This window comes from Psittacula echo (genome assembly GCF_963264785.1).
Source record: "Psittacula echo genome assembly, chromosome: 7".
Classification (NCBI taxonomy): domain Eukaryota; kingdom Metazoa; phylum Chordata; class Aves; order Psittaciformes; family Psittacidae; genus Psittacula; species Psittacula echo.
This window is the reverse complement of record NC_137740.1, coordinates 16,632,842-16,647,775: the sequence shown is the minus strand read 5'-3', so window position 1 is coordinate 16,647,775 and position 14,934 is coordinate 16,632,842. Positions and strand designations below refer to the sequence as shown.

General features: G+C 42.8%; 1 protein-coding gene across 1 annotated transcript; it reads left to right on the top strand.

Annotated features, from left to right (window-relative positions):
* Nucleotides 1-2,302: 2,302 nt before the first annotated feature.
* Nucleotides 2,303-10,164, top strand: LPAR3 (lysophosphatidic acid receptor 3; the record flags this gene model as incomplete). Its single annotated transcript, XM_080624274.1, has 2 exons — nt 2,303-3,038; nt 9,815-10,164. 2 exons carry the CDS (start codon nt 2,303-2,305, stop codon nt 10,162-10,164), a joined length of 1,086 nt encoding a protein of 361 aa, XP_080480400.1.
* Between the last annotated feature and the right edge of the window lie 4,770 nt (nt 10,165-14,934).

Sequence of the window (14,934 nt, the reverse complement as noted above, 5' to 3'; positions counted from 1 at the left end):
CTTTACTGCCTTGATGGGTAGGAGCAGAGCCATCTTGGTTGGCAGGGTTCCCAGCACTCTGCTGCTTGAGGAGCTGTTTTCTGCAGCTCCTCATGGAACTCTGGTCACTTACAGACTTGAGTACTTCCTAGGTGAGGATGGGGAATGTACCAGCTGCCCAACTACTGTACTGCCACAAACAGGAAGCAGTAGGCATTGAATTCAGGTTGACTACTTATAATGGATCTGAGCTGCTAAGGCTTTTTTTATTTGTAGTTAAAGGGCTGATTTACTTGTTTCCTTCCACTTCTTGTCCTTTAGTAATTGTCCTTAGTTTTATGTATTTGAATTTGATTTTTTTTTTAATAATATATTCTTTTATAAAAGTGGCTGCCTAGCTTCTTGATGGTAGGAAAATGGACAACAAAGTCAAGTGATCTGATTCTATGTTGGCTACTGGATGTAGGGTGAGAACTGGCAACCAAGGTGATAGCTCAGAAAATCGAAATATTAAAAACAAAACAGAAAACCAAACCAAAACCCCCAACCCAAGACTGCTGAAAGAATTAATCATGGAATAGTGCAGGTTGATTTCAAATCGGGTAATGCAAATATTGCGTGAGAGAAATGGCCCAAGTATCATAACTTAAACAGCAGAAGGTGAACCTTTGAACCTTAAAACTCAGAAGGAACCTTTAATATAAATGTGGCTTGTTAGCAAGCCTGCTGGGGATTGCTTAATCTGCTTCCCAGTCCCTGGGGAGATGAGATACAGCTGTTAGGCAACCTGATCTTTGTCTGTGATCAGTTTTAGCTGTAGAGATGAAAAGCTTATTCTTTTTTGTATCTTTCTGCCTGTAACCGCTTCTAGGTGTGGGTTTTAGTTTTTTGTTTTTTCTTTTCAGCCCCACTCAGCCTATCACTGGCACCCATGACAGCCTGAGGCTCACAAGGAGCTTTACAGAGGTTATTAACCTTGCTGCCTCTCCTGCAGCTTTGTATCCTGATACTTCCTCCTCTCTGTCCTTAGTCAGGTACCGGTTTGCCACTCTGTATAATACCTAATGTGATTAGGATCTTGTGCTATGGTTGGGTTCCTAAGTTTTGCTAAATCTATTAATGAATATATCATATCTATTAATAAAGTCATTGTTAAACCCCTTATTCAGATACTGACAGCAAATGTGAGCTCCAGTGATGATCAGACACAAACTCTCCCTACCAGGCAGTGAGACCCTGCATGGGGTCTGGTCACAGTCAGTAATTGCTGTCAGACCTGCCTGTGTAAATTAATTTAAGTTCAGTTTGATTCATAATAAAGGCAGTGAAATTGCCAAGGCAGCTGCCATTGACCTCACTGGAGTAGCTGAAGTGTGATGTAATGTGGAACACAGACTCCCCATTCCATCATGGTTAATAGCCCTGTGTGCAAAATAGTGCTGAGTGGGTATAAGGAAAAACCCAGTACTACTGCTGTTGCTGGGGCTTGCTATATCCTGTGATTGGTTAGGGAACAGTGTTTTGGTTTTGAGGATAATTGGGCTGTGTGGTGCTCACAGGGCTCTGGGTTGACAGCTCAATAAAAGAATCCCTGGCTTTAAAATAGTCAAATATGTAGAATTTTATTTTTTTTTTCCTTTTCATCACACTTAAATCCTGCAGTAGCAAGCAACAGGCATGTGCTGAGAATGTATCCGCCTGTAGCCTCTTATATACCTACGTTTTTACATTATTAGTTTATAATTAAAAACAACAAAAAAAAGTTGGTTGGTTTTGGGTTTTTTTCCCCCAGTATTAGGCCTTCTATTGCTTAGTCATTAAAATGGAAGAGTTATGTTTTATGCTTCCTTGTCCTGACAGGATACATTGAGAAATGGAAATAATGATGGGGCTGTGGCTCAGACATAGGATTTCATGGCAAGAATGGCTTGGCTGTTGCTCAGATTTTCTTTGTGACCTTCAGACAGTCACTTCTAACTCTTTAACTTCCACCTTGTTGCCTATACACTATGGCTACTAGTGCAAAAGGGACTGTGTTGGGGTTTTCTAAGCAGGTAAGTCTCATAAGAGTTCCTCATCATCCAAGCATCATGCACTGCAGTCCTCCAGGGGACAGAATATTGTCTTCTGCATTAACTGTGTGAAATATGAATGTTGACCTAAGGCCTCCAAATACATTCCCTCTCATGTCCATGTTCTATCTCCTTCTCCCTCAAAAAAAACCCTGTTAGGTTTGGTGACTGAAGCAATAGCTGGGATTTTCTTAATCCTTCTTTCTTTTTTCCCTTCCACCCTTCCCAGGATGCAGGGGCTTTAATCCAGGATGAATGAATGCTACTATGATAAGCGCATGGACTTTTTCTATAACAAGACAAACACAGACACAGTAGATGAGTGGACGGGGCCACAGCTTATTGTTGTTCTGTGTTTTGGGACGTTTTTCTGCCTCTTCATTTTCATTTCAAATTCATTGGTCATAGCAGCTGTGGTCAAGAACAAGAGGTTTCATTTTCCCTTTTACTATCTTCTGGCCAACTTAGCTGCTGCAGACTTTTTTGCTGGAATTGCCTATGTCTTCTTGATGTTCAACACTGGCCCAGTGTCTAAGACATTAACTGTTAACCGCTGGTTTTTGCGTCAGGGTCTTCTGGACACCAGCCTGACAGCTTCCCTGGTGAATCTGCTCGTCATAGCTGTTGAGCGGCACATGTCAATAATGCGGATGAAGATCCACAGCAATCTTACGAAGAAGAGAGTCACCTTTTTAATTATATCTATTTGGGCCATTGCTATTTTCATGGGTGCTGTTCCCACCCTAGGTTGGAACTGCCTCTGTGACATTACTGCCTGCTCATCCCTGGCACCTATTTATAGCAGAAGTTACTTGGTGTTCTGGAGTGTCTTAAACCTGGTTGTCTTCTTCATTATGGTGGTGGTTTACATAAGAATCTATATGTACGTCCAGAGGAAAACCAATGTCTTATCATCGCACACTAGTGGATCCATTAGCCGTAGGAGAACCCCTGTGAAGCTTATGAAGACTGTCATGACTCTCTTAGGTAAGAGACTATAAAACATGACGTGCAAGGCTGGCAGTGCCAATGAATGGGTTTGTGGGGTTTATTTGTTTTGTTGTTTGGTTGCTTGAGGTTTCTTTAAGCGTATTTTACCCGCCCTCAAACAAAACCAAAAAAAACCCTCATCAAACTTCTAAGTGCTTAGGCTTCTGTCTGCTTTAGATAGTGAAACAACTGTTGCACCATGCAGAAATAAGTAGAAGACTAATCAATATGCACAAGAAATGCATCTCTGTTTCAGCTTGTTAAAAACACAAATTATCTACAGGTATGTTTGGGGAGGGAGGAAATACAAAATCATTTTGAAGGAAGGCTTGTGAACATTCACAGCTATCTAGAAGAATGTTTTAAAAATAATGTTCTTTTAATCTGACCAAGGTCATGAATCCTATGGCTGGATGTGGATAGTTTCCTTTGCACTTCGTCCTCTTGACTGTGTCCTAAATGTGCTACTTCCCCCTGAAACGCATCCTCCCTGGGGAAGGGAGTTGATGCCTGGTGGGTCTGTGACTTTGACAGAGATTAGCTTTGCAAGGGGAAAACTTGTCTTCAGTCTGTGAAGATTGCATGGCGCAAAATACTTTAAGGTGGTTATACATTATGGCCTTGGGTTTCCAGGTCATAACACAAAATTTGGCTTGGATTCTGCACTAGAAACACTGTTGATGTTTGAGCAGCTCAGATCACTGCATCAGTTAGTTGTGATGTAGCTGCTAGCTAAATTAGAGATGCATTAGAGAGAATGATTTATCATTGGAGCAAAGTACTAGCTGTAGGAGTCGGTTTTCTTCAGGGCGACTTGAATCTGCATGAGGTGTTTTCTGGAAGCTAGGTTGGTGCAGCTCGTGGATGGAACTGTGGGGACACTGGGACACTTGTAAAGCTGGGCTCAGGTGGTAGGGAACTCTAAACCCACAAATATGGTTTTACCGCTTTGACAACCGTTCAGCATGGTAGTACTAGAGAGGTCTGAGAGAAAAGTGTGACTTTTCATGGAGGCAGGAGTTGCCAGGGTAGGAAGTTGGCTAAGGACACTTCCTTCCCCTTGCGGTCTATGGATGTTGCGCAGTCTGGTATCTGGTTCTCTTTCTTCTTCTCCATCCTACCCTCCCCCTCCCCAAAATAGCAGTGCTGTAGTACACAACACCTTTTGTCTACCAAAGTGATGTTTTAAGATGCTTTAGAAGCTGAGATCAGTTAAATTTTACAATGTCTGACCTTGGAAAAGAACTTTACTTGGTTCAAGTAAATACAAGGTTCTCATTTATGCTCCTGTGTCTTCTGAAGTTGGCTTGTCCACTGCTGGAGCCTTTCCCTTCTAAAGAACTCCCCAGTACTCCTTCCTCTTCCCCCACTTGATTTTATGGCACCTATAGAGAGACAAGGTGGTGATTGTTCTTATCCCCCCCCTTGACTTGCAGGGGTAAGATTTGATCTTCTGCCCTGCCTGAAGCTCTCATGCAGTGAAACAAACCATGACCTAGAAGGAGAAAATTTCTGTAGAAAAGCTCTGAATCGCTCCAAATATGACCATGCCCTAATGTGTAAGCGTTGGGTAGACTGTAGTTAACTGCTGCATTGGAAAGAGATAAAAAGTGCTTGAAAAAGCAGTTCTCTGAGCATTTCTATTGACGGCAGAACTGCAGGCTGTTTTCTGGGAAGTCACATGGAAATAAACCATCACGCATAGCCTTGTCTAATTTATATGTATATTTATATAGTTTGGCTTTGAATAAGGTGAAGGTGGAGGGTGTTAAGAGAATGCTGGAATAACACTGCTGGCTCTCAGTGCCACCTGTGCATGTTTGCAGGTCAGAGCAGAGGTGTTCTGTGTGCTGGAGGACACCCAACTGCCTAGTGTGGGAGTTGGAAGGACAGTGGTGGCTGCTGTTTGCTAATCTGTCATAGTCCTTTAGCCTGTGGCAGATCTTCAGTGCTCACCATGGCCATGCTGCTGTGTGGAAATAAACCCCACTTTAATCTTCATTTTCAACTTATTCTTTCTTTTATTAGGGGGAGGAGCCTTAGGACTATGGGTTGGTTTAAAGATCAGCATTACCTTTCTCTTACTCACAGAATATGAGTTTAGATTAAATAGATTATTTATAGATTAAACTAGTTTAGATTAAATAGATTATTAGATTAAACTATAATTTGGGCAAGGCATTTAGTGATTTAATATGCTGGGCCAGATAAATTTAACTTAGGAAGCCTGAGTCCTACTTTAGAGATCATAATTTTGTTTATTTACTTTGTCAGTCAGAAACAACACCAAAAAAGAGCCTGCTTCCAAAGAAGTGGAATCAGTGCATGTGTTGCTGGGTATAAGATCTACCTCAGACTCCTGTGTCAGGGGGAAGCATATCTCGGCATGTTCCTTCGTATCAGTTCTCCCTGTTTTGACTCTGAGAGGCTTTCTATAAACATTTATTTCTAGGAATGAGAATTTATTTTATGAAACAGTTTGAAGTGTGCGTTCATAGCCAAGTCATTCAAGCACACTCTGTAAAATGTATTAAAAACCAAGTAGCACATTTTCTGGACTTCCCTATTACCAAAGAAGTTACCAAATGACCAAATTGATTCTTCCAAAATTTTACCTACTTTCACTGATGCAACAACTTCCAGCTATATGCAACATCTGGATTTTGCTCAAGGCAGTTATTTCTAGTGGCTTGTTCCAGAGTGTCTGAAAATGCTTTAGAATACATGGCTGATATGGTCTTAACTAAAAGCAATTCCAAGATACTCTGCTGCTGGATGAAGCATGATGAGAACCAGAGTTCTTGTTAATGTGCTCTGCTGTGGTTTCATGGGAGGTTCAGAACAAAACCCTGCTGGCATGCTGCTCCTCCCATCTGCCTCCACCTCCCTCTGTGGGGAGCCTGGGCCTGTGGCTGGCTGCTCCTCCAGCAAAGTATGGCTGTCCTCTCTGGGTGTTCTCCTCCTGTGGTCCTACACTTCAGAGTTGAGGGAATCTGGGTTTCAGTGTGATTTCATGGATTCATGGTGGCTTTTTGGCCTTGGATGACACCTTCTAGAGACTGGGACTCAGGTCCCTGTCATTTACCTTTTTCTACCATAACCCCTAAAATGGTCCATCACAGGATAGGAGCAAGGCTTTCCCTTTGGTGTGCTAAACCATAGGAGGTTATCTGATCGAAACTGGAAAATAAGAAACCTAGCAAAGCGGTCTGAAACCCTCTTAGGCTGACCTTGTGGCATAGTCCTAGCTAAGCCTGTGACTACAGCTTTGAAGAAGGGCGGCTGCAGGTGTGCGGGTACGTGATTTTTCAGATGGTCTGTATATGGTAGCTCATCTGAACTTGGCAGTGAGATTCCTGCTAAAATAGCTGCTTTGGGGTGGATGATTTTCAGTTTCAGTGAATTTATACTTTAATTGGTAACTTACTGTTTTAACTAGGGTGCGCATGTGGCAAAGGGAACTGGAAGCTGCTGCACTCTTCTCAGTGTTGGCATGCTCAGGGACAGCTTTGATGTGTGGAGCTTTATGACATGGTGCTGCCAAAGCATCAGTAGTGCTTCCAGGTACACAGGAATTCACTTTCAAGCAGAGATAATGTAGCCTGTAGGAAAATACTATTTTAAATCTAATGGCAAATCCTTAGACTAACCTTGAGTCATTGTGACACTTGATCTCCTATAATCTGGTGGGAAGACTTGGAGCTGTTCTTCTGATCAATGTTGCAGCCAGGCTGTATTTCATGTCACTTCTGTGAATTTTAGAGAGCCCTAGAAATTAAGCTCTTTTTGGAGCATTGCCCTTTGTCAGGGAGAGGAATTCCTATGGGATAAAATGTCTGCAAGCAAGAAAATTGCTGAAGGACCAAGACAAAGGTATGCATTTAGACTTAACCATGGTTCCCTCTGGAAGATCTGCTGTAAAAATAGCAAAATCCAAGCAAGGCTGTGAGTCTTGAGCCATGCCTCGCTTTCATCTCTGCGGTGCTAAGAGCAGGGTGTGAATCGCTTGTGCTGTCTCCATACACAGCAAAATGTACTTTTGATGATGGAGTCAAAGCAACACCCCATGGAAGCATTAGCCAGTAACTTTGACATTGTCACTGCATTGCCTCCTGTCCTTGTCTTCAGTCATGGGGTGGGGGAAATGTGCAGAGGTATGTCTGCAGATGTCTTAACTTCCCTTTCTTTTGTCACTGAAACATTCTAGGGTTTTGCCTGTTTAGATAGACAGGGATATACCCTAGGAGTTCGCAGACTAATCCCCCTGCAGTCCTGGGGGTTTGTTTGAAGGGGAGATTTCTGTGTCTTTTGTTAAATGTGGCTTTGGCGTTTATTTCCTGCTGACTTCCATGAAAGCAGGGTTGGACCTTGCATGCTTTGTGGAACAAGTGGTTAAAATGCTTTCAGTGCTTGCTCTAAGGAGGGTTTGTTACCATCTTAATTTCTGCATGGAGCTGGTGTGTTGGTGACGTTGCCAGTGACCCTTGGTGGCCAGCAAAAGCACCCTGTCCAAATACTTACCAAGACACTCAGCTATTGTTGTCTGGGTGGTCTGGTTCCAGGGTTTTGCTGGTGAACCCCAGGGCAATAAATTAGTACAGTGTTCTCTGCATTGTAGACTGTAAGAGAGAGCTGGTATCACAACTGCTTACTCAGCATACTGGAGCCAAACCAGTATGTAATGTAGAGACTGAGCAGAGAAAACAAGTGTTGTGGTAGCAGCTTGCAGCTCCTGATGCCAGTGGGCAATGGAGGAATGTTACTGATGTTAACCAGTATCTCAAAATTAACACCATGAAAGTAATACTTAGCATCACAAAAACCTTGGTACAGCAGAGTAGAAAATGCAGTTTCTGAAGGAAGTGTTGCCTTTCTGTTCTGTAAAATGTTGCCTGGAAAATAGTAAATAAGTAGGTTGAATTTTGTTTGGTCCCCAGGAGCACAGATTTGCAGCAAGATCTGTGGTGCCTTGTCCTGGATACATTTTTCAGCAATCCTAATGCTTAATAAATCACATGAATTCAACTTTATATACCGTTAAGGCTTGACCATCAGAATGGCACAGACTCCATTCAACTCCTTGGTGGGGAGAAGTGTCCAGTGCTGCTGAAACCAGCCCATGTGCTGCAGAGTCCTGGCTCTGGTGCTTCCTAGGTCCCACTGCTTGCCTGTACAATTCAGCTATGGGAAAACCAGCAGCTTTAAAAAGAGCGAGCTGGACTTCATTTCCCTACAAACATTGTTGAACAGATACCAACACTGCCAGGAGAGCTTTTTAGCATGTAGCTGCCATCATCCTTATTTGTTTGTTTATTTTTTCTAAGCCCCCAAAAGGGGAAACTCTGCTGTTATAAATGATTGGAATTTCCTCAGTACGTTGTTCAAACTGTGACTGTTGTGCAGAGTTGTAATTTTCTATTTCTGTATGTCAGACAGCAATTGTGGCTTGTGCTAAGTTAGTATTATCATGCACATGGCTACTCCTTCCTTGGGCTCAAGGCGACGGCTGACAGGCTGTGGTGATGGGGGAGACAGGAGGGCAGATGGGGCAGCTCAGGATCCCCCTTCAAGCTCGTGGCCAAGGGCTGTGCTTGGTTGCCGTGTTCCCCCTCCCCACCCATGCTGCCCACCCCTGTCTTCATGGTGGGGATGTGGGGTAACGTGGAAAGATGCAAATGCAATATTGAACTTTGTCCTAAGCCGAGGTTTTTATGCTTTCTTTGTGTTGTCTTCACTCTAAGATCTCTCTCCCTTATTTCCTCTTTCTGGTGGAAGAGGAGTGTGTTATCCTACTTTGTGTGTTTCAGCTTTTATTATCACTGTGTGTCTCACTTCTTCATCACAGGTGCTGTTATTATTTCTGCCCAGCATTGAAACACAAGGAGAACTCTATTGCTTCTGGGCTTTTTCTGGAGTTTCTTGTTACATTACAGAGTTCTATTGTTCCTTGCATCACTACACTCTTACTTCCTTATCCTTTTTTGTCTTTTTAATTTTTTTATTCTGTTCTTTGCTTCATTTCTTTGCCCTCACTTGTTACATCCTTTGATTCCTCTTCACTAACTCATCTGTTTTCTTTGTCTTTTCATTTACAACTGGACTTCTTTCCTGGGTCTGAGTTGTTTTGTCTTAAGTCCCCCGCATGCACAAGCCGGTGGAGAGAGGAGGGCTGGTGGTCTGACAGGCACCAGCAGTGCTTGTGTGTCACAGGCAATGGCGTGTATCCTGTGGGGTTCCCACCCAGGATGTGTTTAAATTATGGTTCCTATTTTATGATTTGGTCATTGTGCCTGTAGCTCTCAGAGTCAGCTGTAGCGTGACAGAAGACGTGTCCCTTCTTTGGGTCATATTGTGGTAGTGGTGGAAGTGAGCCACCTGGTATCTACACCTCCAGCATACAAGAGAGATGAAGAGAGGAAGTCTGGGTTCAGAGTGCTAGTTCTCTGCTTGTTAATGCTCCAGAGCTCTTGTTTATTTATCAGTGTGGACAAATCATTGTTGTGATGACCTTTCCCCGCTTGTGTTTGAGCTGATGCTGTCAGTAGCTGGCGTCTTGCTCCCTGCAGCCTTCTGAGAGAGCTGCTCTGCCTTGTACTCAGGGCTTGACAGAGAAATGGTATTAGATATGATTTTGATACTGTCATTAGAATTTTGTCCTCTCCTGCTTTTGTAGTTTTTGTGTAGAATTTTGATGAATCCAATTATCCTGTAAGAGGCAAAAAAACCCCAAACACCTACCAGTTTAAAGTATTTTTTTTCTCTTTTATTTCTAGGTGCCTTTGTTGTCTGCTGGACCCCTGGCCTGGTTGTCTTACTGCTGGATGGTCTGAACTGCACCTACTGTGGGATTCAGAATGTCAAGAGGTGGTTTCTTCTCCTGGCCCTCTTGAACTCTGTTATGAACCCAATAATTTATTCATATAAAGATGATGAAATGTGGGGTACCATGAAAAAGATGATTTGCTGTTCCACTGAGGATAAGAGCCAGGACAGACGCTCCTCACGGATTCCCTCAGCAGTTCTCTGCAGGAGCATGGATACCTCGGGGCACTACATTGAAGATGGCATTATTCAAGGGACAATTTGTGGAAAAGGAGATCTTGGTGACAAAGGAAACTCTTGAGCTATTCGAGAAACTGACTTGGCTGGAAAAGGAGAGGGGGAAGGGAGAGGTTTGTAAGAGATTGACTGACAAAGCTAGTAAACAATATATCCACTTTGTTCCAGAACCTAAACTCCAGTGTTAACAAAAGTTCTTATAAATAATTGCCTGATGGAAAAACACTTTGTAATGAAGAAAACTTTCTGTGCTGCCGTCTTTCTCCTTTTCTTCTTTTAAGTACATGAAATTGTTTTTTCATATGAATGGAATAAATACACCTCAGACTTCTTTTGCATGGAAACAAAATTTAAGCCACATAGCGAGACCCTCCTTAAGCTCCTACAGAGAGAATAAACCTGCCTCACTGTGCAGGTTTAGCATTCATTGAGTATTTATGCTTTAAACAGTTTCTGTGCTTCTTGAGGAGGATCGCAGGATTGGTTGGTCAGAACTGACATTGTGACCTATCTTCTCAGTTGACAAAGTTCATTAAATAGGCCATACTAGGCCATACTTACCTTCTCTCTTCATCCTTCTTATCTTGCTTTCAGAATAGGCAGTTTGGTGGTTTATTAAAGCTGTGCCAGAAACCTGGCTGTGATGAGAAGCCCAGACCAGTGTGCATGAGTAAGTCTGTCTGTGGATTGTCAGGATGAGTACAAGAAGCACAAAAGCCATTATTACTTCCATAGTGGAGTGAATGCTCAAGGACATATATTGCACTCTGTGCTGCTATTGTGTAGGCAGACATTGAGGGTAGATTAACAGAACAGTATGGCTGTGCTCATTATGCTAATTTCTTACTTCCCTTGATAACGTCAAAAGGGGTGCTCACTCCTCTTGAACTGCTATGCCACTGAAAGAAATGAAATTCCAAACTCTGTTTTAAGAGGGTGAGCTTTTACAGGAAGCTTAAATATACATGTATACAGGTTCAGTCAAGCCATTTAAAATAGAAAGTAATTTACAGGAAAAAAAATGAAACCAACCTAAATCACTACAAAAGTACAGTATGCATTGATTGTCCGATCTTGTCTGGGCCACATTTAACCTCTGATTAGCAAACAGGGTACTTGAGGAAGAGGCCATGAAACAGAAGGGCTTTCAGCATTATGACTAATGAAGTCTAGTGTTGATGCAGCCACAGCCCAAACTGTTGAAGTTTTGGCTAAGAAGCTATGCTGTAATGGAGGACCCAGCAGTTTAGAGCTTGAGTCAAGTTTTTTAATTCAACTTCAAAATAAAAAATTCAAATGCAGATTTCCTCTAGTGCCCTGGCTCCTGCTGGCTTGTTTCAACAGCAGTGAGCTCCCTGCTAACCAGCTTAAGTCTCCTTGAAATTATCTGTCCTGTGTCCTAGAGAAAGTCTGATCCCTGGTATTCCAGCAACTCACTGCAACCAGGGGTTATGTTGGGAAGTTTTGGAAGTTTTGACCACTTGCAGTTGTCAGAAAACACCACCAAGAGCATATTCTATGATGGCAAAAGAAAGATTGGCTGTGACGCAGGGAAATTCCTCCTTTGGTACAACTTCCATGTTGGATTGCATTGGTCAAAGCAGAACTAGCACGTGGCTCAAAGGCCAAGTTGCAGTTTTGTAGAATGCACTGTGGGATTTCACAGCAGGCCTTCGCTTACAAACACATGAAGTCCCTCTTCAGAGAGCTGTCCTGTAGCACAAGTTACCTTGTAGGGATATAGCCTAAAATTCAAGGTGGATGCTGTGTTTGACTGATGCTGAAAAGGTTTATACTTTTTTTTTTTTTTTTTGCTATTGTAATGCAGTGTTCTTGTGCAAATACTACTTCATTTGGTGTTTTGAAAAGTACATAAAGAGGTGCTTTCTAGAGCTGGTGCTGTGGTGGGTTGACCCTGGCTGGATACCAGGTGCCCAGTAAAGCTGCTCTATCGCTTCCTTCCTCAGCTGGACAGGGGCAAGAAAATAAAATATAAGGCTTGTAGGTGAAGATAAGGATGGGGAGCGATCACTCACTACCACCATCACAGGCAAAGCAGACTCAACTTTGGGGAAAATGAATTTAATTTATGACCAATTAGAGTAGGAAAAACACCTTCCCTTCTTGGGCTTAACTTTATTCTTGATTTTCTCTATCTCCTCCCCCGGTGTGGAGCAGGGGCACGGGGAAGGGGGGTTGCTGTCAGTTCATCCCATTGTCTCTGCCACTTCCTCCTCCTCCTCAGGGAGAACTTCTCATATTCTTTCCCTGCTCCAGTGTGGGTTCCCTCCTACAGGAGATAGTTCTCCATTAACTTCTCCAATGTGAGTCCTTTCCATGAACTGCTCCAGTGTGGGTCTCTTCTGCAGTCCTGTCAGAAGGCTGCTCCAGGGTGTGCTTCCCATGGGATCCCACCTCCCTTTCAGCATCCACCTGCTCTGATGTGGATGCTCTCTCTATGGGCCTCACGTATCTGCTTCAGATATGTGGGTAGATAAGTGGTAGATAGGTGGATATCTGCTCCACCATGGACTTCAATGGCTGCAGGGAATCAGCCTGTCCCATCATGGTCTTCACCACAGATGCCGACCTTGGTACCTGGAGAGCTGTTTCTCTCACATATTCTCACTACACTGTCTGGCTGCATGTTGTGCAGGTTTTTTTCCTCCTCTTAAACACGCTATCACGGAGGGAGTACTACTGTGACTGATGGGCTTGGCTTTGGCCAGCAGTGGGTCTGTCTTGGGACCATCTGGCATTGGCTGTATTGGACATAAGGGATGTTTCTAGCAGCTGCTCACAGAAGTCACCCTTTGTAGCCCTCCCACTACCAAAACCTTGCCATGCAAACGCAGTAGAGGTGGCATTGAAAAGGCACAGTATTCAAGCGTTCCTGTCCTTAGAGCTACCTGCAGTGCACAGCTTGTGTTAACTAGGCTGAAGCTCCGTATACAAAGCTAATGGAAAATAAAATGCTACTTCAAATTAAAATACTTGTTTTGTTTCCTGTTTGAATGGTAATTGGACAATACCTGGCACTCCAGTCAGCAGTAAATGGCTGCTGTTACTCTTACTCCTTTCCACAGATCCATCCAAGTTAAAACTGATCAAACTGCAGATAAAAATGAAGATGGGGAAGTGTTGTTTCATGTTACCATGGAATGTGTTTGTGGGGAGGGATGCTTAAGTAAAATTTTAATGTTTACTAGCAGTATGAGGTAGTGTAATAATTGGTTGAATCAGACCCTGAGATGGCATGATTTGGAGAGAGCTTGGATGAAGATTGGGAACATCTGTGGCAGTGGAGAAAATGCTAGGTCTCTCCTGCAGAGTTTGGGATTTGGGCTGCAAAATAAGTACATGTGGATGATTTTTCCAGATAAGCAGGAAAAGGTGACTTCTGTAAAGGTTAAGGATTGTGTGCTTTGTAGAGCACCTCATACAGTGGATTTCTGGTCTGGATTAAGATCTGAGAAGTGCTATCAATCATCCTGCTACAAGTCTATCTATCTAGTCCTGCTATCTCAAGGTCCTTTCCAACCCTAACTATTCTATGATTCTATGATTCTAAGTAAGTGAGAAGGTTTGGGGTCTGTGCTCTTCTTTCTGTTTTCTCATAAAAAAATCCAAAAAACCAAACAGCAAAAAACCCCCAACAAAAAAAACCCCAACAAAACCAACCAACGAACCCCCAAAAGCTTGCAAACTGGCATTCTGTGAATGGTATTATGTGCATATTATTTTGGCATGATGCTTCCTCAGAGCTGCTACCTTATTGTCTGCTACTATAAACTACAATGTGGCATAACTGGAACACGAAACTAATCTTGCATCAAACTTTCCTACAAACTGCTACAGCAGAGACTGTGTAATGTTTCCTATACCAAACTGTCCAAACATCCAGCTACTCACAGTGGGGAATTTCTTTTTAACTCCCTAAACATTTATCAGAGTAGTTTGTCTCAAGAAAAACATTAAACCACTATTTGTATTTGAGTAAAGAAAAAAAAAACAACAAAGGGAGATAGTGAAGGCAAGTTATATGGGGTTTCCCTGTTACTGTTTCCACTAATATCCCAGAATAGAAGATATCAGTATCTGTTGACTTTGCATGTGCCTGCTGCTATTTATGTATGATCACATAGGATGTGTGAGATGAAATTCATTCTTTTGGGGAAGGCGTTAGGGTGAACACTCACAGAAACCCAAGATCATTAATTCCTAGGAGGCAGAGGAAGACAAGGGTAGAGTTAGCATTAAGTTGGATAGTTACAAGGTTTTGCATGTTCCTGGTGATGCTGCAGGCCTTTCTGTCTCTGAGAGTGCCTCGAGAGCTGCTGTATTGCAGTAAGTAGCAAGCAGATGTTCTAATACATCTTCAAATCAGCAATTACGGTTTGAAAGCCTTTGTGATACTCTCCTCCTTTCCACCTTTCCAGCTGCTTGTCTCCCAAACCAAAGTTGCTCTTCCAGTTGATCAGTGTGTTCAGGAAGAAACGCTCCACAGCTTTTCCCAGGGCAAAGATGTATGGTCTGTCCTCTGTGGTTAGTTCTCTCATAAAGCCTGTATGGTCACAATCATTAGAGATGCTTTTGAAAGAATTGCTATTAAAAGCCAGGAACAATGGGGTTTTACTTTACGTGATAGATCTTTTGAATCTTTCTGGATAAGCAGCTGGGCTGATCATTGTTTAATAACTGTGTGCATGGGAGAGAAGTTTCTCTAATATCTGTGCTGTCAGTTTGACCTAGGCGGAGTGGGTGATGAGTCTCTCTGGGACAGCAGCCAAATAGCTATAGCTTCAGTGGCTCTGAGGCATGGCTTGTTCCACAG